This window comes from Mesocricetus auratus, unplaced genomic scaffold, assembly GCF_017639785.1.
Source record: "Mesocricetus auratus isolate SY011 unplaced genomic scaffold, BCM_Maur_2.0 Super-Scaffold_100010, whole genome shotgun sequence".
Taxonomy (NCBI): domain Eukaryota; kingdom Metazoa; phylum Chordata; class Mammalia; order Rodentia; family Cricetidae; genus Mesocricetus; species Mesocricetus auratus.
In genome coordinates this window covers 16,788,269-16,815,405 of record NW_024429194.1, presented here as the reverse complement: position 1 = coordinate 16,815,405, position 27,137 = coordinate 16,788,269, and the positions used below count along the sequence as shown (strand labels likewise).

General features: G+C 41.7%; 2 protein-coding genes and 1 non-coding gene across 5 annotated transcripts in view; 1 reads left to right on the top strand and 2 right to left on the bottom strand.

Moving 5' to 3' along the window:
• The window catches only part of LOC101834381 (high density lipoprotein binding protein), a 64,808-nt gene extending 59,569 nt beyond the window's left edge, over positions 1 to 5,239 (bottom strand). The window contains exon 1 of the mRNA XM_005077198.4: positions 5,099 to 5,239. The gene's annotated coding sequence lies outside the window, so the exon portion shown is untranslated. The remainder of the gene's footprint in view (positions 1 to 5,098) is intronic.
• The window catches only part of Septin2 (septin 2), a 28,748-nt gene continuing 6,635 nt past the window's right edge, over positions 5,025 to 27,137 (top strand). Inside the window, exons 1-9 of one of the 3 annotated variants that reach the window (XM_040752987.1) lie at positions 5,025 to 5,139; positions 13,622 to 13,648; positions 15,182 to 15,302; positions 19,507 to 19,593; positions 20,902 to 21,025; positions 21,894 to 22,028; positions 22,159 to 22,276; positions 23,787 to 23,888; positions 25,677 to 25,822. In XM_040752987.1, coding sequence (XP_040608921.1) covers positions 13,640 to 13,648; positions 15,182 to 15,302; positions 19,507 to 19,593; positions 20,902 to 21,025; positions 21,894 to 22,028; positions 22,159 to 22,276; positions 23,787 to 23,888; positions 25,677 to 25,822 — 842 coding nt within the window. In that variant the 5' untranslated portion in view covers positions 5,025 to 5,139; positions 13,622 to 13,639. Of the gene's footprint in view, positions 5,140 to 5,379; positions 5,462 to 5,606; positions 5,696 to 13,621; positions 13,649 to 15,181; positions 15,303 to 19,506; positions 19,594 to 20,901; positions 21,026 to 21,893; positions 22,029 to 22,158; positions 22,277 to 23,786; positions 23,889 to 25,676; positions 25,823 to 27,137 lie in introns of those variants that run through there. The other 2 variants (XM_040752986.1, XM_040752985.1) reach the window with 2 other exon arrangements.
• Positions 23,382 to 23,454, bottom strand: Trnar-ccu. The gene has a single exon. It is a non-coding gene; the product is annotated as a tRNA-Arg (tRNA).

The window sequence follows — 27,137 nt, the reverse complement described above, 5'->3', positions numbered from 1 at the left end:
CTTCTTCTGGCTTCTGTGGGCGCTGCATATGTGGGGTGCACAGATGTACATGCAGGCAAACTACCCATACATATAAAATAAAACTAAAACACAAACACCAAAGCAGCAAGGGACAAGAAAGAGGGCTGAGTAGCTAAGAGTGCAGGCTGCTTTTGTACCCTTATTGGGTGGCTCACAACTACCTACAACTGGAACTTTAGGAGAATCCAATGCTGATGGGCCATGCCAGACACCTGCACTCACTAGCACATCTCTTCTCATAAGCATAACTAAAAATAGTAACATCATTCAGGCAGGGTGGCACAGACCTTAATCCCGGCATTCAGAAGGCAGAGACAGGTGAATCTGAGTTCAAGGCTGGCCAGGGATATACGGAGAAATCCTGTCTCGAAAAACCAAAATCATGTAATAGTAACAGCAACAACAACTTAAAAAAAAAAAGTTACCACCTATGGAAGAATTACTATGCCATGGTCTAATAAAAGCTTTTTAATAAATTTTAAGGCTTTTGGCTGGGTGGTGGTGCACACCTTTAATCCCGGCACTTGGGAGTCAGAGGCAGGCAGATCTCTGTGAGTTGGACACCAGCTTGGTCTAGAGTTCCAGGACAGCCAAGGTTACACAAAAAGTCTGTCTCGAAAAACCAAAAACTTTTAAGCATAAATCTATAGGTGCTTTATACCTATACAAACATATACATTTAACAATCCGCATACACAGATACATATGTATTTGTGCACATTTATATGTTCGTACATAGTTGTGGTAGGTAATCAGATAAGTTTTCTTGGTGTATGTGTATGTGCAGTGAGTATGAGTGTGTCTTTGAGACAGAGCATCTTGAGTACTGAGATGACAGGGGTGTGCCACCATGTCTGATTTCTATGTTATTCTCTACCTACTACTTCTACATGTAAGAAATTTAAAGCACGATGTAGTGGCACATGCTTTTAGTCCCAGAACTCAGGAAGCAGAGGCAGGCCAGGCTGGTCTACAAAGAGTTCCAGAACAGTCAGGGGTACATAGAGAGGCCCTGTCTCAATAAAAACAAATAAATCTACTTGGGAGGTAGAGGCAAGGTCACCTAGTCTGCAGAGTGAGTTCCAGGACAGCCACTGCTGTTACACGAAGAAACCTTGCCTATAAATAATATAAATATATAATCTAGATTTGCAGATATTTAGTGCCTGGTCAAGAACTTAAAATCTTGTTACCAATAGCTTTGATCAATTTTCCAATTAAGTAATTACATAACATGTAAAGAATAACCATTTTGCCCTTTTCTATCAATGCTTGGATTAAATATGAGCTTGTTTACTGAAGCACTTTTTATATCATTTTCTGAGACTGTCTCACATTGTTCAGGCTTCCTGGAAATCAACATGTAGCTGGGAATAACAAAGCTTGAACTGTACCTCTACTGCCCAACTGCTGGGATTACAAGGTTTTTTATCCTGTGCTTACACACACGTATACAAATGCACCCTGGGTGAACTGAGTATGTGCAGACTGCCTATATCAGCAAAAGCAGCCATGGACCAATGACACGAAAACACAGAACTTCAGAAGGACAAAAATCAGTTTGCTATTCCACTTCGGATACAGAGGACTCTCGCAATCCAGCAGAAATGAATCAAAAACATTTGTTAAATTTGTCACACAAAAGTTCTTAACAATGTGAGACACAAAGTATATCCAACTGCAGTATATTATGAGCCAGACAACAAGCTACTACTAAAGAGCAGAGAGCCATGGAAAACAACAAAAGCCAACAGAGATTAAACCTTCCCAATGCCAGAGACCTCCACTGTCCGTGAGTGCTGGGACAAGAACTTGACTGTGTGTCTACAATTCAAGTCTTGCATCTGTTCACCAGAGTCCTGTTGTAGCAGAACAGGACTTGAATCTCTTCTCTCATCTACTTGTATCAGCCTCCCAAGAGCTACAGTTACAGACATGCACCTCTTACCATTCCTGATTTGTAGCTGTTTCTTTGCAAAGATTTCTTTTCATTTTAGTGAGAATTGTCTTAATTGTTATGCATTATTGACTCTATGTTTTTCCCAGGTACCCTAAGAGCCAGAAGGGGATGTGGAGTCTTTGAAATTGGAATTTCAGACAGATGCGAACAGTCATCAGGATGCTGGAGACTGAGCCCAGTCCTCTGCAAAAACAGTAAGTGTTCTCAACCACTGAGCTATCTCTCCAGCCCCTGTAGCTGGCTTTTAGATCTTAAATTATAACATATAATGTTGGGTGCAGTGTGAAGAATGGACTCACATTTACCTCCCCGACGACCAGACTTTTTCTGAGACCCTTCGCTCATTTAAACCAAAGGATGATAAATTTGCACTGCGCCTGTTTTTGTAATTTTTTTTACATTTTTTTATTTCCTGCTTATACAAATTATTCATAAAATGAGCTTAAGGATTTCGTTGAATAAAGTTTTAAAACACCTAAAATAATATTTACCCACACAACTAAAAATGAGCACCCACTTCAGTCTTTGATATCTTCCTGATAAAGCACAGTCTTCGATGACGCCAAATAGTCACTTTTTTGTTATTTTAAGATAATACAACTTTTAAATCCAAAGTGAGATGTTAAAAAAACTTGTGTTCTTGTTGAGTGCTCAGCACTAAATGAGTCTCTCTATCAACACCCATTTCCAGTGAGACTCAGGGAACACTGCAGAAGGGGGGTGGAAGATAATACAAGAGTCAGAGGATGGGGAAGAGTGCTATGAGATACTGCCTGCTAGATAGGACACGGCCATTACAACCAGAAACTCAGAATGCTACAGTTACCTGCACAAGATTGAGCCAGTCAATTTCAGTATGGATGGGATAAGGGCCCACATCAGTTAAGGAGTTACAGGCAGGCAACAGATGACTGCTGAGGGGTCGTGGTTGCTGGTAGGTTCTCCATGCTTGCTTAAAAGCACCAAATTGAACTTAGTGGGTTATTTAAAAGGGGGAGGGTGTTATCCATGGAGAATGGAAATCGAAGTTTGGGTGGACATAACTAAGACATATACACATAATATAAATGTAATATGTTACATATATAAGATATGTATATATAATATGGATGTCTGAAATTGTCCAAGAATCAAAAACAACAAACGCATGTTCTCTGTTTAGGACTCTACAGTAAATAATTTTCAGCTGGGAGACACTAATTAAGAATCTATCTTACAAAATATCACAGGTCATCCTGTCCAAATCAAACTGAGATGGGACTGAATATAGGCTATGAAGACTTCATCATAAAGTCTCAATTAAGCCCTTTGACATTCATGTGGTACTCCAAATTTTTTAATGCCAAAATGGGATTAGGTTGACAATAGAAAATTAAGACAATACTAAAAGAAATGTACTTGCAAGTCTATATAGCACCAAGAGAGGCAAAGATAAGGATCTGCCTGTGTGTGTCCCTGTCCATTTTGAGCTAGCTGCTTCTTCAGGTGTTCTCAAGATGAAGCAAGTCTCTACAAAGTACAGGACTCACAAGTAATGATGCTATCAACAGTTTGGCTGCCACTGGAAATAATTTAGCTGGTTTTCAAACGCTATCCCCGAGACTGGAGAACACAGGCACCATTTTCTCTAAGTTTAAAACTGTCATAATAGGTTAATGGCTGTTTGATTCCAGAAGTATATTGAATCACTTTTTTAAACCAAAGACCTTTTCAGCTACTTTAAAGCATTGCTTTCAAGTATCCCAGTGTCTAACATAATTAACAAGTTTAGACTATGGGTACTTAATAGCTTTTGCTCAATGCTTCCACATTCACATATGCTTCCACGTAAGTATTTAGCGTGTGGATTGTGGCTACTACTAGCCTCAAACAAAATTCTATGGCTGGACTAACTGGGTTTCAGAACGTTACCTGCTAAGAAAGCCACTTTTTTTTTCTTTTTCTTTTTTGAGACAGGGTTTCTCTGTGTAGCCCTGGTTGTCCTGGAACTCCTTCTGTAGACCAGGCTGGCCTCGAAGACTGCCTCTGCCTCCCGAGTGCTGGGAATAAAGGCAGGCACACCAACAAGTATGTGAAGTCATTGCTTGAGGGCTTAAGGCGTGACTATGTAGCAAATCCCCAAAGTGAATGGCAAGTCAGGTTCAACGTGAAGATTATAATCCCTCAGCTTCCCCCCCCACTTTTTTGTTGCCTATGAACACTATAATAAAACACAAGTTTGTTTCTCCTTCAGTTTACAGTCATCCCGTATGCAAACACCATGTCCAGACTAACCCTCTGGTCTTCTAACTCTGACAGGATATATACAGTAGGTAGTCTCGAACATCCAGCTACTTTTCAAAAGTAGACACGCACAAAAACACCCCCTCACAGCAGGCATGTGTCAAAACAGCTTGGGGTACCGACACTGTGCTCATCACTCACTAGGGTCGCGCGATTACTGCCTCCTCTCAGGCGGGGAACCCTAGGGTGTTTTCCTACAGCAAGGCCTGGGTGCAAGGCCTAGGCGAGAGTTTACGACCGCTGCCCAGCCAGAAGACCTCCTGGGACAGAGGAAAGGACAACCGGGCCAGGCCGCAGCCCAGCACAGCACCTTGCCAGCCTTAAACCGGTCGCAGCGCGCGGGCTCGCGGGGCCACGCCGCGGACCTCACCCCGCGCCCCTAGACCCCAAAAGGCGAGGGGCAGTGCCGGCTCCTCCCTCCCCCGCGGGGCACGGGCTCAGGACCGCACAGGAAGGCCACGTCCCCAGGGACAGGCACCACTCTATGGTCTGCGGAGGGGGGGGGGGAGGAAGAGCGCAAACCCACGTGACCAGCGCCTAGCCAATTGCGGGACAGCGGCCCGCCATCGAGACGACTGCGGAGGCGGCTAGAGATGCCCGCCGGCGAGTCAAAGGCGCCCGTCCATCCCGGCGCAGGGCTCCTAGCTCGGTGCTGCCGCCATCTTCCTGGAGGAAAGGGCAGAGGCAGAGGGCCCCCTCCCCTCCACCGCTCCGCACTCACGCTGCCACCCGCCCGCCCCCGGTCGTCTCTCACTCTCAGTGGACACCTCATTCCTTCCTAAGAAACATCCTTCCCCCAACGCTCGTTTCCCACAAGGCGAGGAATCCCATTACCTGTTCCTCTCTTATTAGCGCGAGGAAACCAAGCTCATAAGGTAGGAACTGTGGCGAAACAGGAACAAGACGCCATCTTGGTAAAGGAGAAGAGGCTACGCTTGACCTCCCCCCGCCCCCAGCCTCTATATGGCCAACCGCCGTGGGAGGGGCACGGCGCCTGCGCAGAGGCGGACGCCGGCCCCGTCCACGCTTGCGCTCTGCTGCCCGACCGCGGGGGAGGGGGACTTATTCGGGGCCCAGGAAGGAGTTGGCATGGGGCGGGGCGGCGCGATGACGCAATCTTTGCGCGCGCGCGCGGCGGGGCGGGGCAGGGCCGGTCCGTGCTGTAGGCTGCCGAGCGGTTCCCGGCGTGTTTAGCGGGTGAGTGTGTGGCGGTGCGGACCCACTTTCGCGCGGGCTCGGGTCGAGCTAGACGTCCTGAGGGACTGCGAGAGTTCATCTCGCGCCCCGGCCACTCGGGCTGCGGTGGCGGGGGGCGGGAGGGGCGCGCGTGCGGGGGAGGGGCGGCCGCGCCCTTTAGTCCGTGGCTCCGGGGATGGACGCGCGGCGGGCGTCGTCCCTTCGACGACAACTGGACGGGCGTCCCCCATCTGGGTAATCCTCCTGGCTGGGTCCAGGGCGTCGGGGCGGGCGCGGCGGGTCCCGGTGCTGCGTGGTGGGGCCTCGGGCGTCGCCGCTGGCGGATGGGGGAGTTGGGTGAGGTGGCTTTAGATTCCTATCTACGAGGCGTCCCTGTTCGTGTGGCCATCTTCGCACTTAACGGTGCCCATCTCGCCCCGGGGATGTGGAGGACTAGCCAGTCACCCCGAGGAGTCAGTGAGGGCCACCAGTTGGAGGCAATGGGTAGTCAGTCGTATGGAAGAGTGGCCTGGTCCCCCTGTGGCCTTCCCCAGGGATGTGCGAAGCTCGACAAAGGGCTGTAACAGTGTGAGTGACACGGATAGGGGACAGCCAGCCGAGGCCTCTGGCGGAGAGAAGTGGTGAAGTCTAACTCTGAAGCCGGCCCTAGGTCCAGACCACGCCTGACCGTTTTCCATCTTCCAGCTCCATTTGTTAGTGCCTCCCGGCCTTGTCCTGTCCCACCTTACACGACTGCCACAGTAATCTAACTCTTAGAACTTCTCGTTCAAACCACTGTGGTCGCTATCGCTGGCCTTAGCCCAGTCTACACCTCGTGTCTGAGCACGGCTAACTCCCACGCTCTCTTGTCTTCTGCTTATCTGTTTAGTTCCTGCTGCCCGTTATTCGGGACTCTGCCTGGATGAGATTTCCTTCAGATTAGGTATTCCATTGGCGTTTAGTACTTGGGTACCTACTGCATAGCAGGGCGATTCTTGGATTCTCTTAGTAGCTAAGCTTATTTTAGTATCTCAGATACATTTCTAAATTAGTCTTGCTAGCATAAGGAAAAGTGGGGGTTTGTTGGGGTCATGAAAACTTGTTTTTTCTCTGTGTCTCTAATGTGATCTTTCTTCTCAGTGGCTTTATTCAGGGATTCTTTGCAGTACCCAGAATTCAGACTGTCAGTGTGTACTGTTCTGTCTTATTTTAGTGGTGATTTTCTTCGTTGTCAAAATTGTCTTGATCATTTTTTTCAATTTTTCCACCTTGGATCCCTCCCGTCCCCCTTGTACAGCTCTGTGAAGAACAGAACTTTTAAATGAGATGAGATTCTCATTCTGGTTTAGCTGGGTAGCCTAGGGAAAGAGGGTGGGGCTTCCCTCTATCATCATTCATGTGAGTGTAATTCAGCTCTCTGATTGTGGCCTGCTGCCCCAAGCTCCATTAAGAGTGTTGTATTGCATAATGTACTTGTGCAGTCCTCACGTCTAAGAATCTTAAGTGCCTAGACAGTCCAGGCACTTTGGATAAAAGTTCTTCAAGATCCTACATTTTGAAGTCTTAGTGTGGGGGGGGGGTTTAGGGGTACATGAATGATGCTTCCTATTTATGAGTTTTCCAGTACTATAAATACCACTTGCAAAACAAGTTTCTAGTGTCAGAAATACAGTTTTGTTAATCTGTTCATCTTTTGGATCTTATTTGGGGTAATAGTATTATTCTGGAATAAAGAACCTGTGGATCAAGGATAAAGAACTTATGAATAACTTATGACATCTGAAATATGCACAAAGTGAAAAATAAAATTTTAGTTTGACCATATATCTTAGATGTGGAGGATCTAGTTAATCTACACCTTGAACTTAGTAGTTTGTAAATGGATCAAGGTTTTCACATTAAAAAACAAGTGCTTCATAAATTCAGTATTCCCCTCGCAGCTTTCATTTTGGCATTATGGTGATATATATATAGTTCAGTTGATAGAGTGCTTGCCCTGAATTCAAGAGTCCTAGGTCCCTATTACACCCCCACATGAAACCAAAACCCTTCTTTTGTTGTTACTAAATTGTTAGGAAAACATTGTGGATCCAAGTTATGTTTGGATGTAGGGTAAAGAATTTGTAGTGTGGCATGTTCCATGTTGAAGAATCATTGTTTGTATTTTCTGCTTCTGTGCTTGTGTTCTTCATCAGGATGCTTCTCAAAGAAAGGAAACGGAGAGTAGGAATTACCCTTCTTTGTTCTGAATTGACCCATGTCCTAAGATGACCTGGTAAAGCTGAGGAGATACAGCAGTATAGAAAAGGTGCTCATGATGTTTCCTGTATCTTGTGGTGGTTTGAAATAAAATACATTTAATAGTAGTGAAGGCAAGTATCCACTCTTCTACTGCTCTCAGCTATTTATCTTTCCTTGTAAACATAGGTTATTTTACCCAGTGCTTAACATACCGTTGGAATTCCAGTTTAGAATTGAATTAATTATACCAATTTGGGGAAACAAAATGGCTTGATAAGTTTAGGGCTCCCCCCCTTAAATCTGTCTGTAGCCAAGTATAGTATTGCACTTCTGAATCTCAACGTTCAGAGGCTGAAACAGGATTGCCAGCCAGTTCAAGGTGATCTTTGATTACAAAGACTGCCTTAAAACCAAAGAAGACAAAAGAACCTAAAATGTGTTCCTGTGCATTTGAGTGTTTGTTTAGTTTTCATACATGGTTTCTTTGTTGCCTAGACCATTCAAGAACTCACTGTATAATCCAAATGGCCTCCTTTTGATAGGAGGTTTCTCTGTGTAACTTGGGAGCCTGTCTTTGCACTCGCTCTGGAGACCAGGCTGGCCTCCGAGTCACAGACACCCACCGGCCTGCCTCTTCCCCCTGAAAGCTTGGAGTGGAGGCATGTGCCACCACGCCCCAGCTTGGCCTCAAATTTATGATCCTCCTGCCTCAACCTCTAGTGCTGTGCTACCACACGTGGTTCAGTTTTCATTATTTTAGTCTTGTTAAGTATTTTACCCTATTTCCGTTCCTAAATATTTACTGCAATGCTGGCATGTAGCTCCTTGGTAGAATACTTGGTCAGTGTATATGAAATCAGGTGTTAACTCCCAAGCAACCCCCCCCACACACACACAATTCAGAAAGAAACTTTCAGGTTTTGAGATAGGATCTCCAGTTTGCAGTCCTCTTGAGTGCTGAGATTACAGTGGTACACCACCACAGCTAGCTAGAAACTTTTGACTCATCACATACCTTTTCTCAGCACCTAACTGAATAAATTACCCTGTTCAACAGTTCCCTTTTTGTTCCAGCCTGGCCTGGATACCTGAGATACATGAGATTGAAGGCCTATTCCTCTTAGCCTGCTTTATTGTTGTTGTTGTTTTTTTTAAGATTAGGTCTCTGTTATGCAGTTCTGGCTGTCCTGTAATTCACTGTGTAGATCAGGCTAGCCTTGAACTCAGAGAGCTCCATCTGCCTCTGCCTCCCAAGTGCTGGGATCAAAGACGTGAGCCCCCAAGCTCGGCTACTGTCATTTTTCTTTTGTGTTTTTATAATTCAAGTATTGTATTTTTGCACATGTTAATCCTGTCGGCAAAGTAGTTTGGTTTCATGATTTTTCTTGATACACTAATCCTGATAGGGTAGTATTAAATAATCATGGTAAAATTGCAATATCTAGATCCTACTTGCATTTTGATTCTAATGAAAAATGAAGCAGTTGAGTATTTTGGTTATATTAAACAGCTGTAATTAATTTTCTCCAGAAATAATAGCTTGCCTTTTTTTTTTTTTTTTTTTTTTTTTTTTTTTTGGTTTTTCGAGACAGGGTTTCTCTGTATTGTTTTGGAGGCTGTCGGTCCAGCCTGGCCTCGAACTCACAGAGATCCTCCTGCCTCTGCCTCCCGAGTGCTGGGATTAAAGGTGTGCGCCACCAACGCCAGGCTAGCTTGCCATTTTTAGGAGCCTTGTGCATACTGCACTATAAATGAAGTGAATATTTAGCATTTGCTTCACCGTAATCCAGGGAAGTTAGAAATAAACTAATATTGCCCTTGAATTACTAATTATTAAAATTGAATAAAGGGTGGTATCTGAGGGTTTTATTGTGATGTTTCTGTGTGTGCTTTAAGTTTTTTATTTGTGTTTTAAAGTAATTATGAGAGTAATGGACATTTTAAATCTATTATTGGTTATAATTCAAATAGGTTTAGTATATCTTTTTAAAACATTGTATTTTATGTGTATGAATGTTTTGTCTATATATACATCTATGTATCACTTGCCTGATGCCAAAAGAAGAGGACATCAGAACCCCTGGAACTCGAATTACAGACAGATATGAACTGCTGTTTCTGCTGGGAATAAAACCTGGGTCCTCTGGAAGAGCAGCAAGTGCTCTTAACCTGGGAGTCATCCCTTTAGCCCCTAGTTTAAGTAATCTTATTGTTTAAGAAATAACATTTGCTATTGTTTTTGGAAACAACCCCAAATTATATTTAAACAGTTTCCTTAGTGTTTTTTCATCCAGATTGATGAATTTAATTATATACCTCATCAGTGTCTATATATGGTTTTCTCTTTTTTAAATTTTATTAATTTTTATGTAAATTAAAAACTATCTTATTTTACATACCAATCCCACTTCCCTCTCCCTTCCATCCTCCTATTTCCACCACCACCACCACCCCATCCCACCCCCTATCCACTCCCAGGGAGAGTGAAGCCTCCCATGACAGAGTGAGGGGCAGGACCTAGGCCCTCCCAACTTGTTATGATGTCTTATATTGATATGTTACTAGAATCTAATTGCTGGCAAATATTTAGAAATTTTGTATTTATATTCATGAATGAGATTATTTTGATGTTTGCTGGTCTTTTTTCCCTTACTACAGAGCCCTTCTTTCCCTTCTGGATTTGTTATTGCAATTATGCTGACTTAACAAATAAATCAGTTCACTTTCCTTTTTTCTGTAGTGGCTTGGAATAGTTAAATGACTATTATTATCTCTTCAGAGTTACATGCTATTTTGCTCTAATCCCATCTGGTGTTGGCCCTTTACATAGTTGAGGGTGTGGGTGGATGGATGGGTGTGTGTGTATGTGTGTTGCTGTCTTTATTGCTAGATTTTTTTTTAACATTTATGTATTTGGTGGAGTATTGTGCTGGTTGTGTGTGCTGAGATTAGTGAACCACTTGGTGGAGCCTGTTCTGTCCCTTTTGCCATGTGGATAGATCTATGCCCAAGATCTAACTGGTATTCTGGCTTGAAGGCAAGCACTTTTACCCTGTGAGCTATCTAGGCTGGCCCTATTGCTGAACTTTAGTGGGCTATTTGGTGGCACTGGTTCTAGTTTTTGTTCTATTTTGGCAAAGTATAGTATAGTATAGTATTCTTTTTTCTCATTTTCAATTTGTGGCCTTTTTTATAGTCTGTGATTGTGGGTTCTTTTGTGTCTGCTCTCATTTCTTGTTGACCAGGCTGGTCTCAAACTCACAGAGATCCGCCTGCCTCTGCCTCCTCAGTGCTGGAATTAAAGCGTGTGCCACCACCATCCGGCTGCTCTCATTTCTTATTGAGTATGTCTGAAGAATTTGTTTCTTCTGGGTATGGTGGCACATGTCTTTAACCCCAGCACTGGGGAGGCAGAGGCTGGTGGATTTCTTTGAGTTAGAGGTCAGCCTGATTTACATAATGAATTCTAGGACAGTCAGAATTAACAAACAAGAGTCAGTTTCAAAGATTCAACTTTTGAATTTACTTGTCTTTGTATTTTTTGACATAATTTCATATTGTCTCTTTATTTCTTTAGAATTTTTGTCATTTATGGATATTTTTAGGGACAGAATTTCATATTTCCAGTGTTATTATTTGTCCTATAAATATGGAACACTGAGATCACCCCACACCCAACCACCTTTGGTTCCTCAAGACAACTTGTGGTTTTTGCTTTTTAGCTTCCTTGATCCAGTAGTTGTTCAGGATTGTTCCAGCTCCTAAAGAAAGAGTTTGTTTTGTTTCTTTTCACACGTAGTTTAAACAGATCATTCACTGAGAATGTCAATTATAAAAAGCTTTCAGGCTGGACATGGTGTTACTCACCTTTAATCCCGTCACTCTGGAGACAGAGGCAGGCAGATCTTTAATGAGTTTGAGGCCAGCCTGGTCTACATAGCAAGTTCCAGGACAGTCAGGTCTACATAGTAAGACACTGTCTCTAGAACAAAATGCTAAAAAGTAAATTAAAGCTTTCACATTTTGTTAATACCTTTACAATATAAGATGTGATTTTATTCATTCCTTATTCCATAAAGCTTCTATATATCAATTAAGCAAGATTGGTTGTATAATTGCCTTTCTAGTCTTAGGAATACTGTTTACTTAGACTGTACAATTCTAAGAAAAGCATATTAACACTTCTTCGTTTGAACTGTATTTTTTTCTTTGTCTTTGTTTTGTGGTGTGTCTGCAGTATTTGGACAGGACCTGTATTATGTCTTCCTTATAAATTTTTAAATGATTAGTAATGATTTTGTTCCTGTTTTATCCTTTTGCCTTGAATTCCACTCACTTGGTATTAACCATGTCAGGATACACAGGGATTTGAGTTTTCAGCTGCTGCCCCAGTGCCATGCCTGCCTACCTGCTGCCATGCTTCCTCCTCGTGATGGTGATGGAGTCCTACTCTGCTGGAATTAAGGAGGACATTGAAATGGCAACCATTTATGGCATGGGATGGTGTGTCATTAATGACTGTGCCAAAATAATTTTGTATTAGGATCATTGATATAGATGACCCCAAATAGATGCTTTGCTTTCAGGTAATGTCCCCAAGTTAGTACTCAGGCACAGCTACATATTTATCAGTTGAATGCTTCTTGGCTGAAACGGCAAAATGTGCACCATTTTCAGACAGCCTTGAGGAAAATAATGTATGTCTTTACCCTGCTTGGTACAGTGTGAGTTTCCACTTTATGTCCTGTGATCAAGGCATGTGTGTCCCCTCTCCCCACCCAGGGTTCCTCTGTGTAACATCCCTAGCTGTCCTGGACCTCAACAGAGATCTGCCTGCCTCTGCCTCCTGAGTGCTGGGATTAAAGGCGTGTGCCACCATCGCCCAGCATCAAAGGCAGGTTTCTTTCCCTCCCAAAAAATTTAGTTTTAAAAATGGCAGAGTATTGGTGAAAGAATGCTTTACCTGTGGGTGGAGAAAAAGATATTCTGATACTTGGGCTAGACAGATGGCTCAGAGGTTAAGTGCACTGGATGCTCTTCCAGAGGTCCTGAGTTCAATTCCCAGCAACCACATGGTGGTTCACAACCATCTGTAATGAGATCTGGTGCCCTCTTCTGACATGCAGGGATACATGCAGACAGAACACTGTATACATAATAAATAGATAAATCTTTTTAAAAAAAGATACTCTGATACAGAAATTTCAGAGAACAGAACCAGACTCAGATATGGGGGAGGGGGGACTGAAGAAAATCTTGGATACAAAGATGACCTCATTTTAGGATATCAGCTAGAAAATCCAATTAAAGAGTTGGATTTTAACATTAGTGAAGATGAACCGTAAATAGAAGAAATACCTCCAGTTGATCAGGGTGTTCCTATTGCAGAAGAAGAAGTACTTTGGGGGCACACTTGGTCTCAGTACTTTGTCCTCACAAGCATCCAGAATTCTGGTTCCAGGGATATGACACCTTCTGACCTCAGGTCACCAGGTGCGCACACAAATATTAAAGAATGCATTCCTCGTTACTTGTCTTTGCTTCACATTGCACCGTGTGTCCCAGTGCCGGGATGTATTCCCATGTCACTAGGGATCTTCCAGTAACAGATGACACCCGTTTCAGAGTACAGACTCCAGTGAAATTGGAAGTAAGAAGTAGGTTGTCTTTTTCTTCTCCCATCTCAGCCCTGATGTCTAAGATGTAGTCAGTACTGAAAAAATAATATATATTTGGAAATATAGAACCATGTCTACAGTTGCTTTTATCAACTGACCTAGTTTTGTTTTTATATTGAGTAATGTTTGTTATATCATTTCTAGGGTAGTGTTTTTATTGAGAAGCTAAAGAAACAAGCTAACGTCGTATGTCTGTATCTCCACAGTTTATGATGTTACAAAAGTGTATACAAATTCAGACATTTGTCTTTTTTTTTAACAGATAGAAAAATAAAGAAAGATGTCTAAGGTAAGCTCTTATTTCATGTCTCTATGATATAAAGAGAAACTTTTATATTCAGATAGTTGAAAAGTAGGATTTCTATAGGTAAATTTCCAATTTGGGGTTATTATCCTAAAGTTTTGAGTTACCTTATTTTCCTAATTTTTAAATTTGTCAATAAAAATCTTAACTGTCTTAGATTTTTCCCCCAAAATCAATAAAATGGTAATTCAAAATCTCAGTAATTCAATTAATTAAATTAATGGAGCTCTTAGGCATAGCTACATTTAGATTGGCCCTTATAAATTGTTCCAGAGCCCTGATATAAATTAGCTTTAAAGGACATAAGCTGTTCACCGCTGATGCTTTGTTTGTAGGCTTGTTTGTTTATCCCCCCTCCTCTTTTTATGAATTAGGTTTGGGGAGGAGGGAGGAGGACAGAGAGACAGACAGATCTCTCACTGCCTGCAACTTTAGCTATCCGCCTGTTTTCATTTGTCCAGGGCTGGGATCACAAAGACTTATCATCATGCCCAGTCTTTTGTGGTCTTTTTTTTTTTTTAATTTGTTTTAGTGATTGAGTTCAGGTTTTCAGACTTGCAAGGCAAGTCCTTCCCATCTCCTAGATTGTGGATTACTGTTCTTGATTGAACCCATCTTCAGCCGTCTTTTAGTCTTAAGAGGCATTCTTGCATCAAGCAAGAATTGGTTAACCATCTTTTCACCATTGTGCATGGTGGCACATGCCTGGCTGAAGCAGGGGAATTGCAAACTCCAGACAAGCTAGGGATATGTAGGGAGCCTTCCTCAAACCACTACATACATATTTCAGTGCAGTCACAGTGGGCTTAGAGTCTTGTTCATAGTTTTTGAAGCTGAATTCTCAACATTGCTCTCCTAGCTTCTCCACCTTTCTCTAGACAAAGTTCTGAGTCATAAGAGGAAGAGCAGCAAGAAATGTCTGTTTTCCCAGACCCATCGTTCCTGATAACTGGCTGGAGGCTATTCTTTAACTAAATGTTGGAATGAAAGGAGCCAGTTTTCTGAATTTTCTTTATCTCAGACATAATTTCACTTATTGCACTGAGATAAGTTAACATATTTTACGTAAATTGATAAGCAGGATATTTAACAAAATATCAGCATACAGCTACGGAATTTGATTTGATTGTGGGTTTTTAAAAATGATTTATTTTTATACCTGCGTATGTATGTATGATGTATGTATGTATATATATGTGTATGTATGTATGTGTTGAATTCCCTGAAACTGGAGTTACAGTGTGGATGCTGGGAGTTGACACAGTTCTTCTGGAAGAGCAGCCAGTGCTCTTAACCACTGAGCCATTTCCCTATCCCAGATTGTGTTTTCTTTAATCATCTTAAGTGAACACTGTTTTCTGCTAAGTTTTGAAAATGATAATTTGTGGAGTTTGCTTGATTTTTTTTTTTTCAATTCGTAGAATGGCTGATTATCTGTGTTTATCACAAGTCTGATAATGTCATAAAAGTAATCAATAAGGTGTTTATTAGCTCTTTTTATTTTTTAAATAACTTTAGCAACAACCAGCTCAGTTTATAAATCCAGAAACTCCTGGCTATGTTGGATTTGCAAATCTTCCCAATCAAGTTCACCGAAAATCTGTGAAAAAGGGGTTCGAGTTCACACTGATGGTGGTTGGTAAGAAATTATCTTATTAAATATCCCCCTTTCCCAACCTATGAAATGCACTGACCTATAATGTGAGAAAATTCCTTTTTTGACAAAATTAACCTCTGGAACTTAAAACATGTTTATTTGGCCAGGCTTTCATATATATGCACACATATATTTAGGAAATTTTGCTCAAGAGGAAAATACAATTTGATGTCATTTCCTTGTTTGTATACGATGACAATTTCTTTGTATAATTAAATCAAAATAAGTCACCATTGATTCTTGGCTCCTAGTAGTCACAACCTTAACCAGTTCTTCCCCATACTGAATAGGTTTTTTGTTTTGCTTGTCTTATTTGTGTGTGTGCATGCGTTTAACGTGCACAGGAGCACACTTGTGTCGAGGTGGCTCTCTCCTTTCATCTTTATATGGGTAAGAATAGGGTTCGTGTCATCAGACTTGAGCAGCAAGCGCCTTTTCTTTATGAATCATCTTGCTGTCCCATTTCCCACACACACCCCTCCACCCAGTTCAGTTTAAACAGGGTTAATATAGCCAGTGGATGTTGAGGAAATGATACGACTTCCAAGACTAGGTCATAAAGATAGTATGACTTCTGTCTTGCCATTGTCTGATCATTCACTCAAGAAGCTAGCTGTCGTGACAGTATAAAGAAGACAAGGGCAAGGAACTGAGGCTGCTAGCAGCCTCATGGGTGACCCACGTCAGAAGCACCTTCAGTCGCAGGGAGGCTCCCTACACACCTGCTATCCCTGCCGACATTGACCACTGTCTTAGGAGGCACGAGACCAGAAGGATCTTCAAGATACCTTCAAAGGCTGGCACGGTGGCAAATACCTTTAATCCCAGCACTTGTGAGGTAGAGGCAGGAGGATCTCAGTGAGTTTGAGGCCATCCTGGTCGACATTGTATTCCTTACATAGAGACACTCTTTCTCAGAAAACAAAAACAACAAAAAGGACACTGTCAAATTTTGTGACAACTCAGATTTGTGAAGTATGTTAAAGATGAATTTGAAGAATTATTACATATTAGAGATGATGAATGTAATCATTCAATTGTGCTTAATTTTCACTTAAAATAGTAATTCATAAAATTACAGTGAAAGGCTATGAAATTGAATGGTTGTTTGAATGTATTTCTGTTGTATCAGATATAGATGCTATCATAATGTGTTATGGATCACAACATACATTGTGTTTTAGCATGCCAATAGAAGTTTAATGAACTGGGGGGATTTTATTGTTGTTACTCAGGTTTTTGTTTTGTTTTGAACTGGGTTTTATTATGTAGCCCTGCCTGGCCTAGACAGCTAGACATGGATTAAGAAGGAAAGAAAAGGTATACAGGAATAGAGAAAGATAGACGCCCCAAGCCAAAGATAAATGGGGTAATTTAAGAACAGCCGGCAAGAAACAAGCCAAGTTAAGACAGGGCTTTCATAACTTAGAATAAGCCTCCATGTGTTCTTTATTTGGGAGTTGGGTGATGGGTCCCCCCCCAAAAGTCAAAAGAGTAATAAGAGTAAAAAACAAGCTGGGTGGTTGTGGCGCACGCCTTTAATCCCAGCACTAGGGAGGCAGAAGCAGGTGGATCTCTGTGAGTTCGAGGCCAGCCTGGACTACAGAGCGAGTTCCAGGAGAGCCTTCAAGACAATACAGAGAAACTCTGTCTCAAAAAAAAAAAAAAAAACCAAACAAAAAAATTTATCAGCCCCTTAAATGAACTATCTCTCCTTCAGTGGTTAATTGGACACTGAAAAAAACGGTATGCTGTGGGTTTGTTGTTGTTAATGTTTTAACCCTGAATAATAGACAATGCAGGAATTTAGCCCTTTAGAGAAGGAAAGCAAATTATATGGACCTGTCAAGTTACTATATGATTCTACCTTTTTCAGAGATGAGAGAATGAAATAAATAAGACTACAGCAGGTCACAGAGCTAGAACCAAAGGTGACCAGGCAGAATTCTCAAGAATTCCAGAACTATACCCTGGAAATTAGCTGAATGACACTAAATCTGTGTGTAGAGTATAGGTTACTGAAGCTGGGTACAGTGTTACCTCCAGAGACAGTGAAGTGGACTGGAGACATGGCTAGAAAGTTTGTGTATGGGGGGAAACATTTGAATTCCAGCTGTTCAAAGAGAACTCTTGTTGAACACTCAGCACTTAGAGTCTCCAGAGGCTAAAGTAGACATAGAATCTGCAGTTATCCCTAAAAAGTTATAAACAAGTCTCAGAGAATCAAACTACTTAATTGCTTACAAAGTCAGAAATATCACTTATTAAAGACATCACTAAGTGTGGTGGTGCTTGACTGTAAATTCAATGCTTAAGACCTGGCTTCATAACCAAGGATAATCTTAAACTCCTGATTGCCCATCCTTTACCACATAAGTACTAGCAGAGTGCCTAGCTCCCCAACTCATTTCATTAGGCAAACTTTATTCCATTATAAATCACAAGTACAGACTAGTGTTTATGTACAAGAGCTTAGCAAGACCAACAATGCAACCTATGTTTCTCTAGTATGATCTGTGTATTGCTGAAAAAAATCATGATATGCAGAACTATGTGATGCAGATTTATGAAGCTTATGCAGAAAATAGGAGCACATAACTCAAGATCTTCACCACTGCTACATTATAAGACCTTAGAAGAGGGCTGGAGAGAAGGCTCAGCAGTTGAGAGCACTTACTGCTCTTTCAGAGGATCTGGGCTCAGTTCCAGGGAATCTAATGCCCTCTTCTGGCCTCAGGCACTATACACATGTGGTGTACTTGCATGCAGGCAAAATACATTATGCATACAAAATACTTTTTTTAACTCTACAGGAACGTTATAGTGTTATGTTATCTTAGACCATTTTATCTTGATAGAATACCACAGAGTGGGTAATTTATGAAGAAAATATTTTTGGGAACTATGAGTCCATTGTGGCAAAGGACCATATCTAAGGGGCCTTCTTGGCTGTGTTGTAGTGTAATTGAGGGCATCGTGGTAAGGGAACATATTTTCATAACAGCCAGTCCTGAGATAAAAGTAGTTGTCCATTTTTGAGGATAAAGCCCTCATGACCTATCTATTAATACCATAATGATAGCTGAGTTTCAAGAGTTTTGGAAGGATTTTTTTTTAATTTAAGATTTATTTTTATTTTATGTGCATTGGTGTCCTGCCTGCATGTTTTTCTCTGTGAGGGTGTCGGATTCCCTGAAACTGGAGTTAAAATAGCTGCCATATAGGTGGGAGGAATTAATTGAACCTGGATCCTCTGGAAGAGCAGCCAGTGAGTGCTCTTAACTGCTGAGCCATCTCTCCAGCCTGGAAGGAACTTTTAAATCTAAACTAATGGCTAAAATATAATAACTAATCAGATAGTTTGTCTCTGAAATCAGCCATATAGAGGATTGTAGCTGGAGTTGCTGGGAGGTGTGGACATGAATTGTCCAATGATGGAAAAGTTTTAGCACTAGCATGGTATGACCTATGACATTGATGATTTGAAGTAACTGATGTTTTATGTGTGTGCATTGGAAGAGTTTTTGTAGTTTCTACCCAATGAATATTGTAAGCAGATGTGAAATTTGTATTATACATTTTCCGAATATGACAATTCCATTGCAACAGATTCTTAGTTTTAAGTGTGTTAGTTAGAAGAACTGGCTAAGTGAATAGTTGTCACAGTAACACAGGGTTTAACTTTTCAAAGTTATCTACTGTTGTATAAAATTTACCAGCAAATAATTTTAAAATGAGCTTTAAATAGAACCAGGGCTGAAGAGATAAGTGGTTAAGAGTACTTTCTGTGGCCAGGCCGTGGTACACACTTTTCATTCCAGTGCTCAGAGGCAGAGGCAGGTGGATCTCTGTGAGTATGAGGACAGCCTGGTCTACAGAGTGAGTTCCATGACAGCCAGAGCTGTTACTCAGAGAAATCCTGTCTCGAAAAAGGAAAAAAAAAAGTCAAGGCTTATTCTGAAGTACATTCTAAACACCTGTGAAGAGATAATTTGTTTGTGATCATGCCACTAACAAATTCTGTAGTTAGTCTTGGATTCAAATTAGCTTCCTGTTCTTTACTTTGAGAAGTTGCTCACCTTCCTTGAGCATCCGTTTCCCTTTTTGTGAAGCAAATGTGGTGGTAAACACTCTTGATTTAACAGTCACATGGGGAAGGTCATGACTGTTTTCATTTCTGTTTAAGGTGAATCCGGTCTAGGAAAATCAACTCTCATAAACAGCTTATTCCTGACTGATCTCTACCCAGAAAGAATTATACCAGGAGCAGCAGGTAAAATTCCTATATTGCTGTGAAGTGTAATTTTCCTGAACATTGTTAGAATACATAACAGATATCTTAAGCCTTAAGATGTGTGTTTTGTTTAGTCAGTTTGTGTTTATAAATTGTCACTTATATAGGCAAACTGTGCTCTATTGAGGTCCTAGGATCTTGGTTGTAGACTTAGTTTTATACTTATCTATGCAGCTAACCTTTATTTCAGTTTGTTGTCTATTAAATGTCCTAATTTTCTATCCCTACTGTACACTGCATGAGAAACTCAACTGAAAGAATTTTATGTCTTTAACAAGTTGGGTGGTGGTGGCAGACGCCTTTAATTCCAGCACTCCGGAGGCAGAGGCAGGTGGATCTCTGTGAGTTTGAGGCCAGTCTGGTCCACAGAGGGTGTTCCAGGACAGCCACAGCTACACAGAAAAACCCTGTCTCAAAAAGACAAAAGCAAAAAGTTATGTACAAGAGAAGGTAGAGCCCTTCCCAGCATATGTGAGGCCGTAGGTTCAATCTTCAGTATTATCTAAAAATACAATCTGAAATGTTATGTAAATAGAAAATTACCATAGGAATTTATGTCTAATCTGTCTGTTCTCTGATTATCCCAGCATAGGATACTGGGATTCTCAATATATGCTTGTTTGCTTTATAATACTGGGAATCAAACTTTCATGCTAGGCAAATGCTCTACAGAACATCTCCAGACTTATAAATACTTTTTGATAAGAATGGATTAAGCTTGCCGGGCATTGGTGGTGCACACCTTTATTCCCAGTACTTGGGAGGCTGGGGCAGGCGGATCTCTGAGTTAGAGGCCAGCCTGGTCTACAGAGCGAGTTCCAGGACAGCCTCCAAAACAATACAGAGAAAACCTGTGTGATTATTTTTTTTTTTTTTTGCCGGCATGTATGTATTTATGTGTACCACATACTTGCCTAATTCTCTTGGAGGTTGAGTCCTCTGGAACTGGAGTTCTAGATGGTTGTGAACCATCATGTGGGTGCTAGAAACTGAGCTGAGTTTTCTGCAAGAACAAGTATTCTTAACTCCTGAGTCATCTCTCCAGTTTCTCAGAGTTGGTATTTTTAATGATCCCAAGAAAAACATTCATTTTTAGCACCAACAATTCTCGTGCTGACTCGGGATCATTTTAAGCAGTCTTTGTGTTACTTTCTGAGAACCTTCCTCAAAGGCACATACTGACCTTCCAAGTCATTTTCATAAGAACATGAATAATGGATAATCTCTCCTTTAGCATGCTGCCTTGATTTTATGGTACATTTTCTATTAACTTTGTTTCTTTTCTAGAGAAAATTGAAAGAACTGTCCAGATTGAGGCTTCAACTGTTGAGATTGAAGAGCGTGGTGTCAAGCTTCGGCTTACAGTCGTGGACACACCTGGCTATGGGGACGCCATCAACTGCAGGGATTGGTATGAATCCACAGAGGGTGCAGAGCCCCCAAAGTGCCAAGTACTATGCATTCGTTTTCACTTGCTTAATGTCTGAATTTACAGTTGTAGTAGACAGTGTTGATAACACTTGAAGTTCTGGGTCTAATCACTTAAAGTATTAAATATTGGCTGTTTTGAATCAGGGTCTCACTATATAATACAGACTGCCCTCAAACTTAAAATTCTCCTGCCTTGTCTTCTAGGTTTTTTGATAATAGGTATGAGCCACTATGTCCAGTTTGAAAATTAGGTTTTTTTCTAAGGACACTCTAATAAGACCTGAGATTTAAAAATTAATATAAGCTGCTACCATAAACAAAGCATTGCGGTATGAACTGCAGCTAGTGGACGAGATGCTGTTTCTGTTTGTATGGCCCTTCTATATGGTTTGAGGTGAAATTTGAGTCATAGTACCTGGGAATGACTTCCTTTGCCCTTGTTTTTACAAATATCAATTTAGCAGCACTAAGTGAGAAAAAGAAGGAAGGGGAAGGCGCTCCTTTGCCTTTGCCCTTTTTCTGCGTTAAGAAAGAATGTCGCTCTTCGGGCCTGGAGAGATGGCTCAGAGGTTAAGAGCACTGGCTGCTCTTCGGAGGTCCTGAGTTCAATTTCCAGCAACCACATGGTGACTCACAGCCATCTGTAATGAGATCTGGTGCCCTGTTCTGGCCTGCAGGCATACATGGAGTGCCTTATACATAATATGCTAAAGATGAACATAGTCAGTTTTCTGTTATGAATTGTTTTGTATACTATTTGGGAAAAGGGAAAGAAACTTGTTTTTCCTTTGTTGTTAGGGACTGCCTGTCTCTGTGCCCTATGATTACTGTTGAAATTTGTGTTTCAGTTTTAAGACAATTATCTCCTACATTGATGAGCAGTTTGAACGCTACCTACATGACGAGAGTGGACTGAACAGGCGGCACATCATTGATAACAGGGTACATTGTTGCTTCTACTTCATCTCACCTTTTGGACATGGGTGAGTCAAGTGTTTACCACGGAAACCTGTCAAGCATGTTGTAATATAAGAAGTGAGATGATTTTGAGGAAAAAAATGGTTACAGTCCTATGCTTTCCCTAAATCACTGACTTTTGAACATTGTTTTTAGATTGAAGCCCTTAGATGTTGCATTTATGAAAGCAATACACAATAAGGTGAACATTGTGCCTGTCATTGCAAAAGCTGACACACTCACTCTGAAGGAGCGTGAGCGTCTGAAGAAAAGGGTGAGTAAGAGGTGGTCACCCTTGCCTCCTCGGCATGACTTTGAGCCAGCTTCCTAACAGGAGGAAGGAAGAGCTACAGATTCATTTCCCATTGTGTACTGGGATTCAAAGTGCACTCAGTTTGTAGGGTGTTTGTTTGTTCTGGTGGTTTTTGTTTTTGTTTTGTTTTTTTTACTTTCATCCTCATAGAAGACTCAAATTTGTATGGTTTAAATTCTTAGATAAAATAGCCTCATTGGGTAGGACGTAGCTGAGTAAAGGAGCTCCCTCCCACAAGCATACGTGAATGATGTGACGTGAAGGGTGCTCTCTCCAGGAAAGTCCATTATCTGCACCCAAATGTTTCATTGTAGTGGTTCACTTAAGAGTGTGCCTAAGTTGAATTGTTCCCTGGATTGGGGTTTTGAAAATATCTTGCAGCTAGCTGTCCATCACCTGATGCATCTCAGCTAGTCCAGCACTGACCAGTCTCTGTGGTACCCTGTTTGGTTGTTTAATTGTTACAAGGATTAAAGGCATGTACTACCACGCCCAGCTTAAAATTAATTAATTTTGATATTTTGAGGCAGTCTCACTGTGTAGTGTTGGCTGGCCTGGAACTCATGTAAACCAGGGTGACTTTGAATTCCAACAAATGCTGGTATTACTCTCCAGAATTCTCTTTTCCTGTATGATATACTTCTCCTCTTGTTCCATGATGATGTATGAGATGCCCGCCTATTGCCGAAGAACTTTAGGTGCTCGAAGTGTCTCTGTTCATCTTGGTAGATGACTGTGGGAGTATTTTCTTTTTTAAAGATTTTATTTACTTATGAATTCAACATCCTGCCTCTATGTATGTCTGCAAGCCAGGAGAGGGCACCAGATCTCATTACGGATGGTTGTGAGCCACCATGTGGTTGCTGGGAATTGAACTCAGGACCTCTGGAAGAGCAAGCAGTCAGTGCTCTTAACCTCTGAAAATACTCCCTAACTAGTGTACTGGGACTGTCATTAGTATCCTACTGCTTTATATGCTGAAAGGGATGGTTTGTGATTATTACTGTTATTGAAAAGCTCCCAAAATTCAGTTTCTCCTTTATGTTTCATTAAAAGGCAGTCCTCTTACCCCGGGTGGGACTCGAACCCACAATCCCTGGCTTAGGAGGCCAATGCCTTATCCATTAGGCCACCGGGGCTGACGGAAAAGCTCCCAAAATTCTAACATCGATAACCATTTACAATTCTTAAAATTACTTGAAAATAATCTATTAGTTGTTTGGTCATTGATATGCAAATAATTCTTAGGTATTTCTTTTTTGTTGTTTTTTTTTGGTATTGTTGTTTTAATTTGATCTTACTTGTAGTTTTGACTGATCTGGAACTTGCTAAGTAGACTAAACTGGCCTTGAACTTAGAGATCTATCTGCATGCCTCTGCTTCTTGAGTACAATTCTTACGAATTTCTAATATGAGTTAGCTAAAATGTTAAATTTAATTAAAATTGATTCTAGTTTTGTTATTGTTCCAGATTTTGGATGAAATTGAAGAGCATAACATCAAAATCTACCATTTACCGGATGCAGAATCAGATGAAGATGAAGATTTTAAGGAGCAGACTAGACTCCTCAAGGTAAGAACTGACTCCAGATATATAATTCGAACACTCACTCCTCCCTGTTTTCTTTTTCCTTCTTTTTTTTAAAAATTAAATTAGAAAAGGCTTGTTTTACATGTCAATCCCAGTTCCCTCTCCCTCCCCTCCTCCCCTGACCCCTACTGACCCCCTATCTCATCCCATTTCTGCTCCTCAGGGAGTGTGAGGCCTTCCATGGGGGATCTACTCCTCCCTGTTTTCTTGTGTACACATTTTAAAAGACATATTTGGTCAAGAAGGCTTCACTGACAGGAGACTGGGAGAGTTGTATTACAGTAGTATGTTTTGGTTTCAGTATATTTAGGAAATTTTTACCTAAGACTTGAAAGTGTCATTGCAGACTTGATTTGTTCCATTTGGAAAATAACTGACATTTCTAAGTGAAATGTGCATGCATTTAGCACTCCATCAAACACAGTTAAAGCCAGGCATGCTGGCACACTCTCTCATACCAGCACTGGGGAGGCTGGGAAATGCAGAGGAAGGTGATCACTGTGAGTGTGTAAACCAGGGTGGGAATGCAGAGCAGGTGATCACTTTGAGTGTGTAAACCAGGGTGGGAAATGCAGAGCAGGTGATCACTGTGAGTGTGTAAACCAGGGTGGGAATGCAGAGCAGGTGGTCACTGTGAGTGTGTAAACCAGGGTGGGAAATGCAGAGCAGGTGGTCACTGTGAGTGTGTAAACCAGGGTGGGAATGCAGAGCAGGTGATCACTGTGAGTGTGTAAACCAGGGTGGGAATGCAGAGCAGGTGATCACTGTGAGTGTGTAAACCAGGGTGGGAATGCAGAGCAGGTGATCACTGTGAGTGTGTAAACCAGGGTGGGAATGCAGAGCAGGACCGTCACTGTGAGTGTGTAAACCAGGGTGGGAATGCAGAGCAGGTGATCACTGTGAGTGTGTAAGCCAGGGTGGGGAATGCAGAGCAGGACCGTCACTGTGAGTGTGTAAACCAGGGTGGGAATGCAGAGCAGGTGATCACTGTGAGTGTGTAAACCAGGGTGGGAATGCAGACCAGGACGGTCACTGTGAGTGTGTAAACCAGGGTGGGAATGCAGAGCAGGTGATCACTGTGAGTGTGTAAACCAGGGTGGGAATGCAGACCAGGACCGTCACTGTGAGTGTGTAAACCAGGGTGGGAATGCAGAGCAGGACGGTCACTGTGAGTGTGTAAGCCAGGGTGGGGAATGCAGAGCAGGACCGTCACTGTGAGTGTGTAAACCAGGGTGGGAATGCAGAGCAGGTGATCACTGTGAGTGTGTAAACCAGGGTGGGAATGCAGAGCAGGTGATCACTGTGAGTGTGTAAACCAGGGTGGGAATGCAGAGCAGGACCGTCACTGTGAGTGTGTAAACCAGGGTGGGAATGCAGAGCAGGTGATCACTGTGAGTGTGTAAACCAGGGTGGGAATGCAGAGCAGGACGGTCACTGTGAGTGTGTAAACCAGGGTGGCTTTGAATTCAGACTTTGATCAGCCTGCCCCACATACTCCCCATCCCATCTCCTCCCACTCCATGATTATGTATGAGACACCTGCCTATTGCCCAGAAACTTTAGGTCTCATTGTTTCTCTTTGTTCTTGGACTCTTGTTGAGTTTGCTTAGACAATTTCAGGCCATCCATAGCTATGTATTGAGACCCCTGTCTCAATACACCAATAACAAAAGGCATCTTCATAATATAGCAGCAGGGAGCCATTTCTGAGCCCATTGTAGGTTTACAGTTAACTGTTGGTATTCTCTACTACCTTGTGCTTCTTTCTAGGCCAGTATCCCATTCTCTGTGGTTGGCTCCAACCAGTTGATTGAAGCCAAAGGCAAGAAGGTCAGAGGTCGTCTCTACCCGTGGGGTGTTGTGGAGGTGGAGAACCCAGAACACAATGACTTTCTGAAGCTGAGAACAATGCTCATGTAAGACATTCGGTATATTCATTATGGCAGAGCTTAACATGAAGAATAGGACATTCAGAAATTGGGAATACCTATGTCAGACTGATAAGACCAAATTAGGGACTGAGGTTCTCTACTGGGGCTCTGACTCTCTGTTGAACTATCCTCTTTCTCATAGTTCTTCTTCTTGCTCTCTCATCTAAAGGATGCTAAAGGAACATTAAACCAGGCCAAGCTCTAACATGTGGTGGTTAGATGGTCCCAACTAGCCTTGAGGTTTCCATTTATTTTTAGCAACTGATAATTTGTTTATAGTTGTTTCACGTATCTTAATAAAGATAGATGTTGGTTGGCTTCAAACTCAATGTGTATGATTTTGAACTTCTGATTCTCCTCCTTCTACCTCCAGTGCTGGTATTCTAGGCATGTGCTACCACACCCAGTCTATACAGTGCTGGGAATTGAACCTGGGGCCGTAAGCATGCTTCACAAGCTCTTCTTTAACAGCCCCAGTTCTAAGCCCCAGCCTCATGACTGTTACCAGAGCAGTAAGTGTAGATGTTAGTTTCTATTGTTGTGATAAAACACCATAACAAAGGCAACCTGTAAAAGGATTTATTGAGCTTACTCTTCCAGAGGGATGAATCTGTCCTGCTAGGGAAGCAGTAGATGTGGGAGATAGTCAATGGCTGAGAGTTCACTTCTTGACTGAACACAGGAAGAACACACTGGTATTGATTGCACAAGGCTTTGGAATCTCAAAGCCTACCTCAGTAACAAACTTCCTCCAGTAAGACCACAACTCTTAAACCTACCCAAACAGTGCCACCAACTGGGGATAGGTTATAAATCATCACTCTTAAACATTAGCCTAGAAAATTCTATAAATGTTATAGGTGTCAAACATAAGACTGTCTTGATCTGTTTCCTATTGTTGTAACTTATAAATATGGAAGATTATTTGTGTCTTTGGAAGCTAGAATGTTGGCATCTGGTGAGGGTCTCCTTGCTATGTTAAAATAAATCAGAGGTTATCACATGATGAGACAGAACCGATAAACTATTTTATTTTTATTACCTTGTGATTATACATATTTTGGGGTACAGTGTATTTAACACCCATATACTGTATGCTGTATGTACTAAATAGTTTCTTTCTCTGTATCAGTTCTTTATATTACCTTCAAGCTTTCCTCTTGTAGTTCTCCATAAAATATACCCCTTTAATGAAAACAGTTCAAAGAGAAGTAATGTGAATAAACAAATATTTTGGTTAGTTAAAATCACCATTTACTAACACTGTTTAATGAATGAGAACCAGTAATATGTTAACATC